The sequence below is a fragment of the Labrus bergylta genome, chromosome 16 (assembly GCF_963930695.1).
Source record: "Labrus bergylta chromosome 16, fLabBer1.1, whole genome shotgun sequence".
Classification (NCBI taxonomy): Eukaryota; Metazoa; Chordata; class Actinopteri; order Labriformes; family Labridae; genus Labrus; species Labrus bergylta.
This window is the reverse complement of record NC_089210.1, coordinates 4,390,335-4,410,334: the sequence shown is the minus strand read 5'-3', so window position 1 is coordinate 4,410,334 and position 20,000 is coordinate 4,390,335. Positions and strand designations below refer to the sequence as shown.

General features: G+C 40.5%; 3 protein-coding genes across 6 annotated transcripts in view; 2 read left to right on the top strand and 1 right to left on the bottom strand.

The window, feature by feature from the left end:
* Positions 1-975: 975 nt before the first annotated feature.
* Positions 976-8,415, top strand: psmd3 (proteasome 26S subunit, non-ATPase 3). Its single transcript, XM_020641046.3, has 13 exons — positions 976-1,121; positions 1,200-1,364; positions 3,347-3,537; positions 3,717-3,860; positions 4,005-4,141; positions 4,379-4,569; positions 4,659-4,762; positions 5,553-5,667; positions 5,936-6,055; positions 6,175-6,278; positions 6,454-6,609; positions 7,990-8,040; positions 8,141-8,415. Exons 2-13 carry the CDS (start codon positions 1,205-1,207, stop codon positions 8,216-8,218), a joined length of 1,551 nt encoding a protein of 516 aa, XP_020496702.1. The 5' UTR covers positions 976-1,121; positions 1,200-1,204; the 3' UTR covers positions 8,219-8,415.
* Positions 8,416-11,112: 2,697 nt separating this feature from the next.
* On the top strand, positions 11,113-16,756 carry csf3b (colony stimulating factor 3 (granulocyte) b). Its single transcript, XM_020640995.3, has 5 exons — positions 11,113-11,381; positions 13,129-13,301; positions 13,383-13,493; positions 14,932-15,063; positions 15,160-16,756. Exons 1-5 carry the CDS (start codon positions 11,366-11,368, stop codon positions 15,361-15,363), a joined length of 636 nt encoding a protein of 211 aa, XP_020496651.2. The 5' UTR covers positions 11,113-11,365; the 3' UTR covers positions 15,364-16,756.
* Positions 16,757-17,219: 463 nt separating this feature from the next.
* The window catches only part of samd14 (sterile alpha motif domain containing 14), a 14,224-nt gene continuing 11,443 nt past the window's right edge, over positions 17,220-20,000 (bottom strand). For 3 of the 4 annotated variants that reach the window (XM_065965020.1, XM_020640992.3, XM_020640994.3), the window contains 3 exons: positions 19,148-19,267; positions 18,837-18,992; positions 17,220-18,046 (listed from right to left, as the gene is read on the bottom strand). In XM_065965020.1, the coding sequence (XP_065821092.1) occupies positions 17,891-18,046; positions 18,837-18,992; positions 19,148-19,267 (432 nt within the window). In that variant the 3' untranslated portion in view covers positions 17,220-17,890. The remainder of the gene's footprint in view (positions 18,047-18,836; positions 18,993-19,147; positions 19,268-20,000) is intronic. The other variant, XR_002278187.3, reaches the window with a different exon arrangement.

The window sequence follows — 20,000 nt, the reverse complement described above, 5'->3', positions numbered from 1 at the left end:
TATAGTAATAGTAAAGTAAACTAATTTACTTTTCTTCTGTAATAATTGGAAAAATTGCCTATTTTTTCCTACCACAATCGGGTTTAACTTTTTATTTACATGTTGTTATCAATATATTATCAATCTATTTGTTTATTTGTTCGTTGTTGTTATTATGTGTTAATAAACATAGGTTTAATCCATAGACTGTAAATATTAGGGGTTTAATCTTAATGTCTTTTCTTACTGGTTTTACTGTTTTTATAATATTATTTTACTTCTTACTGTCCTTTTATTTATGCTCTTATCTCTTATTTATGCTCTTATATTAACTCCTCTTATGTTTTAACTTGGTAATTTCTTATCTTACTTACTTTGTCTATTCATGTTTTATATTTATATTTACTTTTTATTTTTATTAATATTATAGTTTTTTTTTTTTTATCCTTTAACCACTTATTTCTATTTCTTTTCCTGCTCTTACCTTCTTATTGCTGTTATCTTTTTATCTATTTCTTTTAGCTCTTTTAGTTTCTTACATATTTTTAAATCTTTGTTCCTCTTGGTCTCAGCTCGTGTTGTTGGGTTCTTGTGTTGCCTGGGTTCTTATCATGGTTCTTATCATGGTTCTTGTGATGGTTCTTATCATGGTTCTTGTGATGGTTCTTATGATGGTTCTTGTCATGGTTCTTGTGATGGTTCTTATCATGGTTCTTGTGATGGTCGGGTTCTATATGTCTGTTGGGTATCGTGCACTTTGGGTTCTTTTCTGTTGAATTGTATTTAATTATTTTTAGTATTTTGCATTTGTTATGTTCTTGCTGTTGTTAATGTTCTTCTGTGTTTGGTTTAGTTTGCTTTTTTTTGTCAAACCTGTGTTTTTAAAATGTGCTATATAAATAAAGTTATTATTATTATTATTATTATTATAATAATTATTATTATAATAATAATCCTTTTTTAATCTCAAATATGATGAATCGATGCGCCTGTGTTCGATCTACTCTGCCTGCCGTTTTGTTCCTGCGATCATCTTGTACTGTCTGAAACATCCCACAATCCTCTGCGCTTCAAGATACTTGCCAGTCATTGTTGGTTAGCGATCCGACAGAAGAAGAAATACAAACTTTCCCCTCCCCGAGGTGACTGCAGGTTTTTAAAATCACGTTTCTGGGGACTGAAGGAGTGTTTTTGTGTCTGAGCTTGTTTTGTTCTTCCAGACATCATGAAGGAAACAGCGGCCAAGCGGCGGGACAAGGCGGGAGGCTCCAAAGCCGAGAAGCCCAAAGAGTCGGGCCCGGAGCCGCAGGACGTGGAGATGCCGGAGGAAGAGGGGGCCAATGCGGCGAAGCAGCCCAAAGAGCTGGACAGCCTGACTCTGGACGGTAACAACCACAACATGTCTTTATAACCTCGTAGAGTCCCGGAAACAAAAAAGAGGGCTGAGGGTCAGAATAGTTCTTTAAAGTCCACTTTAACGGCGGCTAGCCTGTTAGCACACACGGCTAACACACAGCGTCATGAAGGGAGCAGACAAAACCAGAAATAAATCAAAGGAAGAAGTTTAATCGTTGAAAATATTGACGTATATAGAATTAAAGTTAAATACAGGTTGATTAAACAAAGTGCTGAGTCTCTACAGAAAGTGTAAGTTAAGTTCCAAGTGGTTAATTGAAGATATAAACAATATACTAAAATATAAATATACACAAAGTTCCGAGGTGAACGGTGTCGATATTGTGACGTCATGCTCAGTGTCAGTAAACACATTGTTGACCGGTTTGTAGAGAGGTTGCTCAGTTGCAGTAAACATTTTACAATTCACACATTTCCAGTTGACAATGTGTTTAACTTACTCGACTTGAGATGTGATGTATTGTTGTTGGAAAGAAACATTACGACTTAGTTTAGCTTGCTGTCGAGGTGCGCGATACGGAAAAATATCATGTCACGATTTTCTTTTTCGCAAAATCACGATTTTATCTCGATTTTTTTTTTCATGCTGTTCTTTTAGACAAATTTGTAAGTTGCTGACCAGTTCAACCAAACTGTATAATGTTTTTAAATGCACAAAAACTGCGCTGACAAGTTTAATCTGTTTTAAAAACATCTTTGTAGGAGGTCTGGAGGTCTCTCACCCAAAACATCTTTAGCAACAGAAATGTCGTTCCCTCAATTTGATCAATATTTATGAACAATTTGAAGGTTTTCCTCACCACTTCGAAATGATGATTTAGTTATGTGTCCTCTTTTTTTTTTGTTCATCAGGAACATTTTCACGCACTGATGCATTCATTTAAAAACATGTAGACTTTGAGTTCTTGTGTTTCTGTTCTATTTTAGCCCTGCAGAGTTCCTCCAGCTGGAGCTTCATACAGGCTCTGCAGCATTTGTTTTTGTTTTTATGACATCATTGGACTAACTTTAGTTTAGTTTCTATATAATCAAACATAATACAGAATGTGTTCATTCTGTGACACATGATCAAAGTAAGTTTTACTGACAGAAGAGTTTAATTCATAGAGGGGGCGGGACATTGTTGATTGACAGACAGACAGTCACCATGGCTACTCACTCTCACCTGCCTGCTGCTTTGTAACATCGTTTAGTGTAATCCCTATAGGTTCCGTTATCACAACAGGTGAGCTTCGGGTGCAGAAGCTTGATAAGTAACTTTTAAAAACTGAGAGAGAGCAGAAAACACCGACAGCTACATTTTAAACACCGGGGTTATATCTCCCCTGGCTGTCTGAGCTCTGCTCTGTCTGTCTCTTACTGTTAACGTCTCTCCGGCTCGTTAAACGGTTTCGCTATCCGAGATGTAAACTTAACTGTGCACACTATGCAGATAAGTTAACTGTTGCTCACGCCGTGTCGGTTTGGAAAAATATCAGAACAGTTGCATATAACTGAGAGGGAGTTGTTTTTGCAGACTTTACTTTTAAGTTTTCGTTTTCACCGCGGCGGAACAAAAAAGGGGGAGGCTCGTCTGTGTCGGAGCATAAACTGCAGAATGATAGAATAAACACATAAGCCCGGTTCTATGATCTCTCTGCTTTGGCCGATCGTCAGCAAGTTAAAATCCTCATGATCTAAGATCGTTATATCACCCACCACTAGCTTGCTGCATCGACAGCTTCTTCTTTTTAAAATAATTTCAAGCATTCAGGCTGTACTGAACTAGAAGTATCCTCAACCAATCAAATATGGCCATTTCCTTCGAGTGTATAGTGATGTGGAAGTGATGCTTAAATGTCTAAAATCGCAAATAAGCTTCTGTGTCTTTCTGTGGTCACTTACTCTCTGTCTTGTGTTGTTCTATTTCTCCTGATCCTCCCTGATCTCCTCCGTCTCCTCTTCTCATCAGACATTAAGGAGCATGTGAAGCAGATAGAGAAGGCCGTGTCAGGGAAGGAACCCCGCTTTGTGCTTCGTGCCCTGAGAGCGTTGCCGTCCACCAGCCGTCGTCTGAACACCAACGTTCTACATAAAGCCTTCTTCGGCTTCTTCACCAACAACACCACCACCAGAGACTTCCTGCTCAGCTTCTTGGAGGAGGTAAGAATCCTGTCACCATAAATGATTCATTTAATATTGATCACCTGCTGATTATTCTTTGTCAAAACATCTCAGACGGAAATATGCTCATCCCAGGGGATATTGTCCAAACTGCTTCTGTAGACTATTATTGATTTAATTAATACATTCATATCTGTGCGTGTCTTTCTGTCCGTCAGCCCATGGAGATGACGGATGCCGGAGACATCCAGTTCCGTCCCAGGACGGGTAAAGCTGCGTCAGCTCCCCTGCTGCCGGAGGTGGAGGCTTACCTGCAGCTGCTGCTGGTGGTTCACCTAATGAACAACAAGAGATACACCGAGGTCTGTCTCTCTGCCGAGCTGTCTTTTATCCAAGTTTGATGCTTCATTAAGGAAATCAATCTTAAAACAATGCTTTTAAGATGCTAAGAATGTTTGCTGCTGCTGCTACTGATAATGATGACGGTGCTCTGATGTGCGTTTCAGGCTCAGAAAGTATCAGACGACCTGCTGCAGAAGATCGGCTCAAAGAACCGCAGAGCTCTGGATCTGGTCGCTGCCAAGTGTTACTATTATCATGCTCGTGTGTACGAGTTCCTCAGCCAGTTCGACACCATGCGCAGGTACACACACGCTCACACACACACACACACACACACACACACACACACATACACACACACACACACACACACACACACACAGTCTTACACAGTGACACACACCAGAGCTTCATGAAGAGCTGAAGCATCCTCTTAATTAAGCATTTGGGAATTTTAACCATCACACGTTAGGAATATTCATTTATCTGTTGTTTTTATCTGCTAAGAACTCACTGAAGCCGCTTTGTCTGTCTTCAGTTTCCTCCACACTCGTTTGCGTACAGCGACTCTACGTCACGACGCTGACGGCCAGGCCGTCCTCCTGAACCTGCTGCTCAGGAACTACCTGCACTTCAACCTGTACGACCAGGCCGAGAAACTGGTGTCCAAGTCCGTGTTCCCTGAACTTGCCAACAACAACGAGTGGGCCCGATACCTTTACTACACAGGTGAGACTGTTACCTGTCTTACACAGGCGGTTCCTGTGCGTTAACCTGCTTATCGTGTTAACCTGTATGTCATGATGTGACCCCTGCAGGTCGTATTAAGGCGATCCAGTTGGAGTACTCTGAGGCTCGCAGGACTCTGACAAACGCTCTGAGGAAAGCTCCCCAACACACCGCTGTGGGCTTCAAGCAGACGGTCTGTTCCACACCAAAAACACACTTCTAGACGTTATGTTATTATCATTATTATCACACATTTTATACATTGATTCATGTTGTCAACACATTGACACAACAACACACTGTATACTCAACTTTAACTCCGATTGGACTCTTCTACACAAAAATGTACCCTCTCACAGACTGTTAACACTTACATAAAATGTTTTTATAAACATACTGTAGTACACTTTCCTCTTCAAACACTCTGCATACTCGATGTTACAAACGGAAGTCACACTCGCCACACATCATTACAGATGTAGGATCGTCATTTATTGTTTGTTTACAGCTGTCGGTCAGTGTGTTGACATGTCATGTATATATTTATTGGTTTCTGATTGTTGTCAACATGTCTGATATTTTCTAGACGCTGTGTTTTTAAATGTTGAAATCGCCCTTATTTTAATAATTAAAAGTTTTGAAAATGTACTGTAGCTTTAAGAAGAAGAAGAAAAAACAACAACACCAATTTCACAAGACAGCTGCAGGGAAGAGGAAAGAGTTGTAAACAAGTTAACACCTGCCCCGTGTCTGGTCAATATATTTGACTGTGCAGGAGTTTTATGGTCATTTTTACTAATTGAAAACAAAAGAAATAACCCCATACTTATATTTGTGTTGATGTTGATTTTTTACTAGTATCGTATCAAAGTTTAAAATGTGGCGATCCCTCTTAAGTGAGCACAGGTGGAGTGGAGGTGTGTAGGCAGTGGTTTGAGAACTGGTGTGTTAAACATCTGTGTTAAACATCTGTCTGTCTGCAGGTTCATAAGCTGCTGATCGTGGTTGAGCTGTTGTTGGGAGAGATTCCTGACAGACTTCAGTTCAGACAGCCGTCACTGAAGAGGTCACTGATGCCCTACTTCCTGCTGACACAGGGTCAGTTACACACACACACACACACACACACACAGTTTGTTGTATTTTAAGGCTATTCTATGTTTATGAATATTTTTCTATTTATTTACTTTGTCACTATGTTTGGAAATGTTTTTACAACTATGTGAATCTCCAAAAAATAATGTGTCAGTGAAAACTAGAATCTATAGAGTCACTCGATTAGACTTTTTACATGTTGCACAAATGTTCATGTTTTCGTACGTACTGTGTCTGTGTGTGTACTGTGTGTGTGTGTGCGTGTTTCTAGCTGTGAGAACGGGTAACCTGGCCAAGTTTAACCAGGTGTTGGAGCAGTTTGGGGAGAAGTTTCAAACAGACGGGACGTACACACTCATCATCCGCCTGAGACACAACGTCATCAAGACCGGTGAGCCAATCACAGCCCGCGACACCTGTGACATCCCCTGATCCTTGAGTGTGTGTGTGTGTTTGAAACTTAAAATCTATTCATGGCCTGGTATCTGAGCGGTGTGTGTTTGTGTGCAGGTGTGCGTATGATAAGTCTGTCGTACTCGCGGATCTCTCTGGCCGACATCGCTCAGAAGCTGCAGCTCGACAGTCCAGAGGACGCAGAGTTCATTGTCGCCAAGGTAACCAGGAAGTCCTCGCTCAATTTCAAAACCAACCACATGAATTATATGTTGCCTTAATCTGGACCTGTTCTCACTGCAGAGCAACAGTCAGTCACAAATATCTTTTAGGGGAACAGGTGGGGCAGGAACTCCTTGTGTGACGTGTGTGTGTTTGTGTGTGTGTGTCCATCAGGCGATCCGTGACGGAGTGATCGAGGCAAGCATCAATCATGAGAAAGGTTTCGTCCAATCAAAAGAGACGATGGACATCTACGGCACCAGAGAGCCTCAGCTGGCTTTTCACCAGAGAATCTCCTTCTGTCTGGACATCCACAACATGTCTGTTAAGGTAAAAACACACACACCTGTGACACACCTGAAGGGTTCTACATCATGTCAGTGAAGGTAACACACACACACACACACACACACACACACACACACACACACACACACACCTGTGAAACACCTGAAGGGTTCTACATCATGTCAGTGAAGGTAACTCACACACACACCTGTGACACACCTGAAGGGTTCTACATCATGTCAGTGAAGGTAACTCACACACACACCTGTGACACACCTGAAGGGTTCTACATCATGTCAGTGAAGGTCACACACACACACACCTGTGACACACCTGAAGGGTTCTACATCATGTCAGTGAAGGTCACACACACACACACACACACACCTGTGACACACCTGAAGGGTTCTATATCATGTCAGTGAAGGTAACACACACACCTGTGACACACCTGAAGGTTTCTATATGATGTCAGTGAAGTTAAAACGCACGCACGCACGCACGCACGCACACACACACACACATGTAACACACCTAAATGATTCCACATCATGTCAGTTAAGGTAACACACACACACCTGAAGGTTTCTATATCCTGTCAGTGAAGATAACACACCTGTACACACACATGTAACACACCTAAATGATTCCACATCATGTAATTGAAGGTAACACACACACCTAAAGGATTCTACATCATTGAAAGTAACACACCCCTAACAGATTGTATATCATGTCAGTGAAGGCCACACACTCACCTATAACACACCTGTGACACACCTGAGGGATTCCACATCGTGTCAACTTGGATTTTAGAAAGCAGAGTTTTGTTGGTTGGATATGAATTTTTATGGTTGCTTAGTAACTGTGAATAACTGTTTCTGATTGGAAAGAGAAATGACAGTTAATAGAGGTTTATAAACTTCAAGAACTGTTAATAAAAGTCGCTACATTTAAACTGTTTACAACCATTAGTCAGACTTATTAACTGTTTACTATTCACGTCTGTGTAAACACACTCAGAACCGTTTATAACAGAAGAGAGGATTTAACAAAATCCTGTAATGGCTAACCTTGACTTTCATGAACTGAGTGTTGTAATGTTTGGTTCTATTGTAGTGCAGATTTATCTTTCAAAATGTCTTCGATCAGAAAAAGGGAGAATATCTCAAACTTGTTAAGAGTTCAATAAATCTTCGGTTAGTTTTTTTTAAATCGTCTCTAAATTTGCAATCGTCTTGGGCGTCAGTGTGTTTACGTAGCAGCAATTCTTTAAACCCTAAGAAGTTTGACTTGTTTTTGTGTTTTTAAATTGTTATGCTACTCTGAAACGTCCTGCACTCGTACTGTATTGATGTAAGTTTCCACTTTAGTTTAGAGTAAAGCAATGATGTCACAATCAACTCTGTGTGTCTCCTGCAGGCCATGAGGTTTCCTCCCAAAGCTTACAACAAAGACCTGGAGTCAGCAGAGGTAAAACATGCACACCTGTAACATCATCACTTTTAAACATTCATAAAACAGCTTATTCAGTTCTAACATGTCGGCATTTCTGCGTTTGTGGTGCGTTCAGGAGCGTAGGGAAAGAGAGCAGCAGGATCTGGAGTTTGCTAAAGAAATGGCAGAAGATGATGACGACAGTTTCCCATGAGACTCTCGGCCGACTTCCTGTGCAGACAGGATGTGAATCTGTGTGTCTGCACGCTGATATTAAACAGTTATTACCCACAATCCCCTTCTCCCCTCGCTTCTTTCTCTCTGCTGTGTATTCCTGCTGTAACTTCTGTTCTCTGCAGCCGCTGTTTGTTGTTTCTCTCACTCGAATAAAAGACACATTGGTTTTGTTTACATGTTGTTGTCTGTGGTTTTCTGGGTAATGTAGTCTGATCTGACCGTCTGTCACACATCACATAATTTTTTCCTGTTTTTATTCAACTTACATGATAATTAAAAACATTTGCATTATTTTCTGAATGAAGAATATCAATAATACCTCACCATTTCATTAATGAGTGTCCTCATTCTGAACAGAAACAGAAACAGACCCTTAGGCTGAAGCTCAAGTTCAGAATGTTTAAAAACATTAAAATCGCTGTTTTGAATTTATGATTGTGTTTAAATGAAACGAGGTCAGTTTGAAAAGTACAGATTTACACAAGTTGTAAACAATGGGAGCAGCTGTGGCCTAGTTGTAGAGACTGTTGTCTCTCAATCGGAAGGGTGGGGGTTTGATCCCCAGCTCCTGCAGCAACACGTCCGATGTGTCCTTGGGCAAGAAGACACTTAACTCTGAACGGCTGCTGCTTCGTCGGCGGCTTATGAATGGGGTTAGTTACTTATGATGGTCATTACACAGAGCAACCTCTGCCATCAGTGTGTGAATGTGTAGGTGTGACGTGGTGTGAAAGCGCTCTGAGTAGTCAGAAGAGTAAAAAAGCCCTAAACAAGCTCGAGTCCATTTAACATTTACATGTCAGATGAGTCCTTCTGCAAGACACTTGACCCCGAATTGTTCCGCTGCTTCGATGCCGTGTGACTGTGTGTGAATGGATTAGTTAATCACTGATGGACACCTTACATAGCAGCCTCTGCAATCAGAGGCACCGCGGTGTAAAAGTGTTTTAAGTAGTTAGGAGACGAGAAAAAGCGCCATTTACCGTTTCAAAACTGAACCTGAAAAACTTGTTCTCAGCCTCACTCACCTCATTTTTAAACATTCACCTCAGAATGCCGAGGGAGAAAATAGGAGAGCATATTTTTACGAGGAAAAAAAAACCCCTGGCCTGCTGAAATAATCTTTTCAGTTCTTCGAATTTCATCCAAAGGTGATAAAATGAATGGGATGTGCTGAAAGGAAATAAAAAAAGAAATCCATGAAAGGAAAAAAAAAAAAAAAAACACTTTCTGGAAACAAATACGACAAACTCTAAGAAACAGAATCTGAATATGTTGCAAGCTGGAGCTGGCGTCCATTTTTACTGAAGATACTTGAAATAAACTAAATAAATCATAACTGTCCTGTCAGTTTCCCAGCAGCCTCTTGAGTCTGAACTGTCCCAGCTGACTTGTTTCATAATCCTTACAGGAGTCAGCCATCTGATTTCTCCCCCCGGGCTAGAGACTTATTTATTCAGAAGTCCAGTGTACCAAATGTTCTCTCACCATAACGTCACCTCACTTAAAAAGGCTGCTTTAATCTCCAGATGAGTTTGATGTGAATGACATTTCCTGTGAAAGGACATTTACACAATTTACCATTCAACTTTCAATGCATCGGACATTTCCTGGAATGAAACACTCATGGGTGGAAAAATCAAATACTTTGGGAAAGTTGAACCAGTGTGATTCAGTGTCATTCAAGTCATACTCTAAACATATATTTTACAACAACACGTGTTAACATCCCACGTACTTCTTTTGGTCAACGTCTAACTTGAGCATTCAAACACTTCCTCGCTAATATTAAAGTCTGATTAAAAGTAGGATTAGGAATGAACTATCTTAGAAAGCAATAAGCCACGGCAGGGTTAGCAGGTCAGTGAGCTATGCAAACACTTTTATTTATTTTTTTGACAATAGCTTCCCAGTAAGCATGATGATAGAAAACAACAATCAATTCTTGAGCTAACTGAAAGCTACTAATGAATAATAAAGCATTTTACTGTTTTTAAGATGTGACACCAACAAACAATATTACATGCTAGGACTTTAGTGGCTGTCTACGCCAGGTAATGGGTTATGAAATATTTTTGTTTTAACCTGAAATATTGCACACTTTTCCAACAGATATTCACTATCCATTGGTGTTTAGTTTCTGACAAATTGAAAGCAGTGAAATGAGAACTATTGTCAGGTTCCTTTAGGGCAGCGGTTGGACCCATAGTGTGCGCGCCATAAGTCATAGCCTAAATGAACGGTGTGTATTAATGCAGGACTTTTAATCGTATTTCTTCACTGTGGTATTCCCACTTTTACCACAGTAGTCAACACAAAAGGCCTAAGTACTTTTCCTCTCCACTGCAGATTTTAATTCCTCCAGGAAGTATGGGCTGAATCAACTGAAACACGTTTGAATTATCTGCTGACTCACAAATGTGTCCAGGATTTCTTAAAAAGACACGATGACACACAGGAAGTAACTAAAGCGGAATAATAAAACACACACACATAAACACACACACTCCTTCAGTGAACAACACATTTTTTTCAGCTTCCTGAACCAAAAGGCTTCTTCCTCCACCACTGTAGGATTTTATTTAATAAGCCCCATACTATTCCTGCTTATAATAATAATAATAATAATAATAATAATAATAATAATAATAACAATAATAATATTGATAGTAATAATATTAATAGTTATAATTATAATGACCTGTACGTTTTGGATAGCCCATTTAATAAACTGTAAAAATGTAATTGAGATGTTTCATATTTATAACAGAAGCAGCTTCATGAAGCCTAATGAACAGGATGTAAGGTAGAAATGAAGGTGTGGTCACGTGACTTACCGGTCGCAGGTAAGACCCCGCTGCACTTTTCCGAGAGTCTGATTCATACGGACCTCTCTGCTCATCGCTTACGGTTGTGACGTATCTCACGGTCATGACGTAAAAAGTTTTCGCAAGCTTCCTCACTTGGGACTTTAGGGATGACGGATGTCGTTGATGGAAAACCCCTCAAGACGGAGAGAAGATAAAAAGAGCAAACCGCTGCAAATGGAACCTGAAACAGAAATTACCGAGTTCACCGGCGGACAGATACCCACATCGAGACACCGACAGCCGCCCTGACAGACATGAACACCTTCATAGGTAAGAACTCACTTTGAATGTCACAGGAACTAATAAAGCAGCTTAAGTCCTGCAAAGTATGTATGAATTCTGGTTGAAAATATTTCTTTTATTACATTTGAAAATGTGCCTCAAATTTCAATATTATCTAACATCGGCTCATATTCTGCGCCGCAGACTGTGGAGCAAAGACACACCTTTCACTCATGTATGAGGAGTATCTAGTGCCACACGCAATGGGTGTATGGAGGCTTATTCATTCTAAAACTTCAAATCTGGTTTGTTCACAAACTGAGTTTTAGGTCGGGGTTGTTTCTGCAGTAAATGTTCAATGATGAATTTGGATTTTCTTAGGATTTATTCAGCCGTGGTCAGACAACACAGCAACAGAACACACATGGATGATAAAGTTTTCATGTAAACAGTGTTGCTTAAATTCTGTTAGAAAAGGTACAGCCTACAAATTCCTTTCCAGTTTGGTGAGACTTCCAATAGGCTGTAAAGAAAACATGATCTGTACATTTTAGACTTTTCAGCTCGCAACATACACATACACCAATCCAAATATAACTGCTGCTATGAGATGTCTTATGTGTATTACAGCTTCACAGACCTATAACAAGAATTACGTTAAGATGGTTGACAGATTTAAATGAAATATCCAGAAAATTACCAAGATTAAGGAATTCATGAAAATGTGTACAAACACTGAGCTAAAATGATTTGTTAATTGATTAGTCAATGTGTTAATTGATTAATCATTTAGGTAGCCTTTTTAATTAAGTCACATTATCCTGTATTTTCTATCTAGTGCCGTCCACAGGTCAACATGGGAATTTGCCTACTTTATAGACTGCTTTCCGTTATACCTGTCATTGGTTTTTCCACACAATTCTTTCCATTTATTCTATGCATGTGACAAAATGCAACACCTCCTGTTTGAGTTTGTCAGAGCAAATTAGAGCTGTTTCTACTTCACATGTAATGTTGTCCTGTGTTTAAAATATGAAACAGCAGATTTAAATTCTTCATGTTTACGTTCACCTTCTGTTGTTTTATGTTTAGTGTCTTATTAATAGATGTCGCTGCTTTGTCATTCATTACAAAAAGTGATGAGAATACCCAGTTTTTCAATTATGAAATATAAATTATATATGTTTTTCTTGTATGTACTTGTAGAAGTTCCAAGAGTCATTGATGTGTTTAGAAGACTATTTTAAACATTAAAAGATTCCAGGGAATGGACTCAACCATGTGTAAACATGCTTAGAACAAATCTCATATATCCGTTATTCCTGCAGACTGCAGCTGTACTGTGTTCTCTGCCAATAAGATAGTGTTGGCATGTTAAAACCAAGCAGCAACCTTCAGTGTAATTCCAAGTAATAATTCCAAGTAAAAGTCTGCGTAATAGGATTTGATTGTCAATCGTGTCAAATGCAGCACTAAGATCTGACAGGACGAGCACAGAGAGAAGTCCCCTGTAAACTTACAGCACCTGGTATTCCCAGGCGGTCTCCAATCCAAGTACAAACAATGCCCGACCCTGCTTAGTTTCTGAGATCGGGCGTGTTCGGGGTTGTATGGCCATAAGCGAAGCAGGTTATTAGGTTGAATGGGGAAACTTAGGCTTTACAAAAGGTTTCTGTTACAAGAGAAAATCTTATGTTCGATAAAAAAAAACCTGACTGTTATTGTTTTACATTTATTTTATTAACTCTATGTACACAGAACTGTTACTTAACAATCATTCTGTTTTTCTCTCCAGTTATTGCCATTCTGCAACACTTCCTGTTTGCAGTTTTGGTTCAATCAGCTCCTATCAGTTCGCCGTCTGACCTGCCGCCAGCATTCAGAGAAGCAGCCGAGCGAGCAAAAACACTGGTGGACAAAATACTCAGTGACATCCCCACCGTGCACACAACTACTGTTAACGCTGAGGTGGGAGAGCTGGTCTTCTGCACTCTTATTGGCTGTTCTTCTTCTTCCCTTGTTCTTAATGTTTTGTTTTGTTTCCTTCAGGGTTTGACGCTTGACCCCTCCACCCAGATAGCAAACCTGCAGATGATGATGACAACACTGGGCATCCCCGTCGCACCCGTCCTCAAACCGCTGTCTGAGCGGTTCACACTGGTCAGTCTGCATTCTGGGGGTGTTTAAGTGTGGGGGGGGGGGTGGGGGGGGGGGGGGGGGGGGGGGGCAGATGGTTTCTTTAAGTCCTTTATGATGCTTCTCTGTTTATTTAGGTGGTTCTTAAAGTTCAGAGGGTTTCTACTGGTCCCACAGGGGGTCTAAAGTGATGATTCAGTCAGTGACATTAAAGGGCCCATATTGTGTTTTCCAAGTGTCCTGTGCATGTTTAGACACATCTATGTGCAAAAATTCAAAAAAAAAAAAAAAATTGGGGACTCTGAGCGTGGGCACTTCAGAGCCTTAGAGAGAGAGTCAGAAGCGAGCCGGTGCATGGAGCGGCAGTTCATGAAAACAGACACTTTTTTCAAACTTTAGCAATTGTGAACATACTTTAGTAGGTACATAGATTAAATATATGAACCCCAAAAAGGGCATAATATGACCTCTTTAAGGAGGCTGTAGTGGGTCATTAAAAACCCTGTGGGGGGGTTGACTACCTGCTTGACCTCATTACCCTAGTCCTTTGATATTGACAAGGTTTTTAGGTGACAACAGGGTTCATCGCTTTATCTGAAGATGTTAGAGGCCCTTTAGGTAGTTCCTATGCCAGGGCGTTCATTTAGTCAATTATACATTTTTAGATTATCTTAATTTACCCTGTAGTAAGTGCATCTCCGGAAACACAGTTTGCAGAGGATGGGATTCTTATCTGGCTGCGAGGTTTAAGGGGCTCTTCAGATGTTTTTTGGATGGATGTTTTTTCGCCAAGGGGTTTATCCAGTCTTCTAGGAAAGTCGCCAAGATCGCCAAGATCTTGACGTGGTTCCTAGGTAATCATAAGACTCTGATGGTTGTTAAGAAGGATGTAGAGGTTTTGAAGAGTTTTTTTGTTGGTGGTGTTTGTACCAAGGGGTTCATGCAGTCCTTTAGGAAGGTCTATTGAATGGTGGACTACCAGCTGAGCCCCTGACACTGGATCTTGATGTGTTCTTTGATGATCCATGGCTTCTAATTGTCCTTAATGTGGATCTGAAGTTTTGTGAGGTTTTGATGGTCCCCTAGAGAGTTCTTTGTGTGCCAAAGTGATTGATTCAGTGTTTAGGAGGATCGAGTGGATCTTAATTAACTGGGGAGGGGTTGAGCCACTGGTGGACAACCAGGCTCAGAGGATGACAATGACATGGAGGAGGACTGATAACGTTAATTCTAGTAGTTGGAGTAGGCAGCTCTTACATTCACATCGACAATTGTAACAATGATAATAGACACAATCTGACATAAGACTCATAGTTATTTATGTAGCAGTTGGAGTGCAGACATGGCCACAGCAGCAGGCCATCTGCATTCCTAACGTCCTTCAGGAAGTTCTTTAATGATGTTTCTGATCTCATCTTGAGGTTGTTTCCTGCAAATAACTAACTTTGTGTCACCCCTATAGGAGATCTGTGTAAACCGCATGTCAGCGGGCACCAAACTGTACCAGGGGCTACTGGGAGTTTTGTCTAACAAACTGAGTGGATTGAGCGACCTGAAAGCCGACCTCAGAGACCTGCTGACACACATCAACAAGGTACCACACAGCCCTGACATGCTAACACTGCACTACCTGTTCCGTTGTGCTTCACTGTAAATGACAGCTGACTCTGTGTTTCTGTGTTTGTCTTAGATGAAGGAGGTAGCTCAGCTTGGCAGCAGTGGCGCGGATGATCAGAACCACAGTCCAGACCTGGCCTTTAGTCCCCATGGTGACTATGATGTCCAGGTGGCAGTCCACCTTACACTGACACAACTTCGTTCCTTCTGTCATGATCTGATCCGAAGCCTGAGAGCTGTTGCCTCTTATAGGCCACGAGCAACAGGAGCACGCTAAGCCCAACCTGAGCGGACCCCAATATGTTTTCAAGGATACTGGGAAAAAGTCTGATGAGTTGGATAGAGAGACCTCCGATATGTCTTCCTGCAGTGCCTCATGAGAAATCTTTATTTCTTATCAATCAGGGAATGACGGTCAAAGACAATCACTGGATTCTTCTCTTTGAGCTACCATATACCATCTGATGTAAACAAACTTAAGACTGCTGCAGCATTCTGTTCTCAAAGCTGACAGACGTCACCACTTCTTCTTCTGACGAACTCAGCAATTCAGATATTTATTATTTTATTCTCCCCAAGTGAACCATCTTTCCAAAGGAAAAAATTCTGCTGCTTCATTTTCAAATCTGTTTATTTATTTATTTATACATTTTGAAGTGTTTCTCAGGGTCTCACTACTTGGTCAGACGGGATGCAGTAATGCAGAACTATCCAGAACAACTTTGCGTTTCCAGCTTGTCTGTCATCTAAAGGATCAGAGCTCTGCCTCATCTGGCCAAAAAAACAATGAGCAGGAATGTGAACGAGTTTAAAAACCTTCCACTACTGCAGAGACGATTTTGACAGATCAGAGATGTGCAGGTCTAAACCTGCTCAGCTCCTGAAACCTGCAGCTCTTTCTGACTCTTGTTTTCTTTTTTGTCTGCAGCATTTTTGGAAGTTATGAAGATGCATGTCAATACAGAAAGAAAAGAGATTCCATCTGAAGTTTTAAAGCAAAACAGTGACGCAAGCAGAAAGTCAAACTTATATTTTTCACGTTTATTTCAACCAAAGAATTCTAAAACATTCAGCATTACACAAACAAAAATAATTTTAACTAGAGAAATCTGTCAACAACACAAGTGTTAAATGTTTCACACATTGAGATTCAAAGGATTTAGTGTCCAGATGAAAACAGGTTATTGATATATTTTTTGAACTGATATTTATTTATTATTTATGCTTGAATATTTATTGATGACTGTTTTTTTATTGTGTGAATGTTGTTTTTATAAAGTGTGGTTGTTATGTAACATGAGGGGAGGTCGGGGGAACACTGACGTGACCAAAGAGAGGTTTAAAACAAACAAAGGAGAGAGGGAGAATTTGAGTCACTAATGGAGTGAAACGTTTCTTAGGTTGAGGAACAATTGAGATGATGTCAGAGAAGACTCAGTCATGAATGCATTTTTAAACATTAAGTTATTTATTTATATTTATTTCAAGGGTGAAACTGAATGTGTGTTGAAGACTCCAAATGAACCAATTAATTTATTTTTATTTATGAAGAAACACATTTTTCTGTGTGGTATGCTTTGTTGATGTTGAATTTTACATCACAAGTGCTAACAGCAAATCGGATCTCTTTGTAGAGTATTTTATTGAAAATAAAGTTTTTGTAAACTCAATTTCCTTTTCTATTGCTGCTGTTTCTTGTCCATTCTGGTTCCCCGGTGTTGTTCCTTTCAGCTTAAAAAGCCCCCGATGAGAATGCACGATTTAAACGCGCAAATTGAAATAACAATTTAAACTGTGGAGATTTTCTGATGTAGTTTTCGGATTCATTCTTATTTTTCCACTTAACTGTGAATCTTTGATTTAATTACCCTGTTTAATAATTTCAGGCGCTCAAAAAACATTAAAAATCAATCCTGTATTGTTTCCTTTAACTCCTCAAAAACAAAAGTGAAAGTATTTCATAACAATATAGGCACGGTTCTCAGACTTAATTTAATCCATCTAAATGTATATTGTGGCCCAATTTATCCGTCTGAAATGTCCAGTTTACCATTCTGATGGTCAGTGTGACCATTGACCATTACCAGTCCTTCTGCCAAAACAACAACAAGAAAAACCACACCGTAACCACACTTTTGCTCCACTTTCATTTATTCGAAAAATACAGAAAGTTTGTCACAGCTCGTTGTGGGCGTGGCCATGGGGGGGAGGGGTAGAGCCTTCATAGTAGGCAGGCTTCAGGCAAAACCTGCTCACCACATCACAGATCAAACTGACAATGTGTCATGGTACTTTTAATGGAAGCAAAGAAAGGACATAAAATATGTTATTATTAGCATTTGAAAACCCCAGCTGTGAAAATACACAAACATACATTTTATAGCAATGAAATATTTCACCATAAAAGAGTGGTTTGCTCTCCTCCCCCACTGCTGTCATGTGTCTCCTTCTGGTGGTCCTCACCCTGGATTTCTTGTTTCCTCCCCCAGGTTGCCCTGTGTCTTCCCCTGGCTGTTTCCCCCCTTGTTGTCCACTCTTCCTTTCCATTGTTGTCATTTTACTCCCCCTGGTTGTCCGCCTACCTGGCTGTCTCAACTTGCTGTCCTCAAGTACCTGTCCTCTCTTCTCCTTCTTTGCTGTCTCCGTCAATTGTTTTGTGTCTCCTTCTGGTTATCTTCTGTCCTACCCCCTAGTTGTCCTCGCATCTGGCTGTCTCCCCTTGGTTCTCCTGTCTCCTTCCCCTTGGCTTTCCTCTCCCCTGCCTCTGGGGGTTTCCCTCTGGTGGCTCCCCCTGACGGTTGGGGTCAGTTCCTGTGCTGTTCCTGGTCTTTCCTTCGCTGTTTTTCTTTCTGTTTCTCCATCTTGTCCAGAGCTTTTCTTTCCTTGTCAACTGCACTTAGAATTTCTTTGATGCGGCGCTTTAGAGCACTGCGATCAGTGGAACTGAGCACGCCCAGACCCTGCAGAGGAGGGAGACAGAGCTTTGAAATGAAATACATGAAATACAAGAGGTAATGTTGGTATTATGCATCGTGGCAGAGATCGAAAGGATCAGTGAGCATGATCTGGACTAGAGGTTCAAATTTTAAAATAAGTAACGAAGCTCTGAGGTGCTGATTCATAATTATAATATAAGTAAAAATGTCATGAATGAATGGAAGCTGGCATGCTCGTTGCATATCGGGTAACACCTGCTCTGTGGGGGTATGATTTGCAGAAAAAAAGCAAACAACGGACCAGCTTATCTCCAAGCAGTAGTGGAGTGGTCTCTGAGGTAGTTCACATGCTCTCTTGTGTGGAAGAGGTTAAAGTCGGAAAGAAAAGAAAAGCGGAAAAAGCCGATGCGTTTCAGCCTAGTTGCCTTCATCAGGGTGTTAAGAGTACTGCAGAGGTGTACTGGGATAGAAATAGATAGGTGGCATCACCTAACGTGACATACCGTGTCTTGCCACCGCCTCTGAGACCGCTTCACTACTGCTTGGCGGTGAAATGATCCATTCTTTTCTGCTGAGCAAAATTTGTATTTCTTTTTCAAAAAACAAATGATGAGTAAATGTGTTGTTATTTTCTTAAAGAGTATATAATTCTCCCTATATTGTTATTCCTAACATTTTTACACTGACAGTGGTTCCCTCTCTGAACCATCTGAAGACTGCCTCAACATGTAATCACTAACTCTGCACTTTGATTTGTTGTTGATGACAGACTGAGCTCTCTAACATCCTGCAGAGTCGTCATCTGCTTCCTCACCTTCAGCTTGGTCCCGTCCAACTGCAGCAGCTCCCGACCGTCGATGTCTTTTGCACTGAATTCTGGGACGTATTGCTCCATGTTATGTCCTTTCAACCACTGACAGACCTGCTGAGTTGTCCACAAAGACACTGGACAGGACGGCTCATCCAAGGGCTGAGGAGGAGGCAGGGGGAGAGTGAGAGGTGCAAGAAGAGGAGGAGGTAAGAACTCTGAGCAGGAGCACAATGCTGGGCTCTGATTCAATTCACATTATCCTTGTCTGTCTTGTAGACATGAACGATAACCATTTATGTTTGTGTGTTTGTTACCTCATCAGATGACTGGGACAGGGTGTGGTATGGATGGGAGGATCTGGAAGAAGAGTCAACAGGAGGAGAGGTGGAGGAGGATGTTTGAGGAGGAGAAAATTCCTCACTGAGCGCCGACTCCTGAAGGTAGAAGTGAGAAAGAGAAAATTCTGTTTATAACTCCACAAACTGAAATTTGTTCTACTTTTCTTTTTTACCTTCTTCTTTCACTGTTGATGTCCAAACTTTTGGAAAATTTTGAAAAAATGGCAAGACGGAGGTATGACAGTCTGAGATCAATTTACTATCATGTCAAAAATATCTACTTTTTTTGTGATCAATATTCTATTGATGTTCCGTGTTTAGGAAGTTTATACTTTTATATACCCCGTGTTTGATGTCATCATTATGAATTCATAAAACACATCAATAGTAAGACAAAAACGTTATCTGCTCCCTCATTACCATGGCAACCGACCCCCTCCCCCTGCTAGATCTTTATCTGTGAACACAAGTTCAGGAAAGTTTGCTACATTTCAACTAACTTGGTTGACAAGTCACACTCCCCTGACCACATTATATATCATACATTATATTATTGCACTTGTATATTAAATGCAACATTATACATACACATACATGTCCATACACACAAATACATGTTTCTATACTATACAAAATAAATGCCACATATGTTAACTCAGAGAGATCCAAATAACAGTTAGGACCTCATGAACTGAGGTGTCCTTAGTCAAGACTCATTTTATGAAATGTGAAAGGCATATACTGAGTTATGTACAAACCAAGTCATCATTACAAGTTTGTCCACCAGAGAGCGCTAACAAACCAAAGAACAACAGATTGAACTCACGTC

Bases quoted from the DNA above. Each gene is read 5' to 3' on its own strand.
- psmd3 (XM_020641046.3), top strand. From the start codon at position 1,205: ATGAAGGAAACAGCGGCCAAGCGGCGGGACAAGGCGGGAGGCTCCAAA. The intron at 4,142-4,378 runs GTACACACACGC...GTCTGTCTTCAG, and splicing joins CAGTTCGACACCATGCGCAG to TTTCCTCCACACTCGTTTGC. The intron at 6,279-6,453 runs GTAACCAGGAAG...TGTGTCCATCAG, and splicing joins CAGAGTTCATTGTCGCCAAG to GCGATCCGTGACGGAGTGAT.
- csf3b (XM_020640995.3), top strand. The intron at 13,302-13,382 runs GTGGGAGAGCTG...TGTTTCCTTCAG, and splicing joins CAACTACTGTTAACGCTGAG to GGTTTGACGCTTGACCCCTC. The intron at 15,064-15,159 runs GTACCACACAGC...TGTTTGTCTTAG, and splicing joins TGCTGACACACATCAACAAG to ATGAAGGAGGTAGCTCAGCT.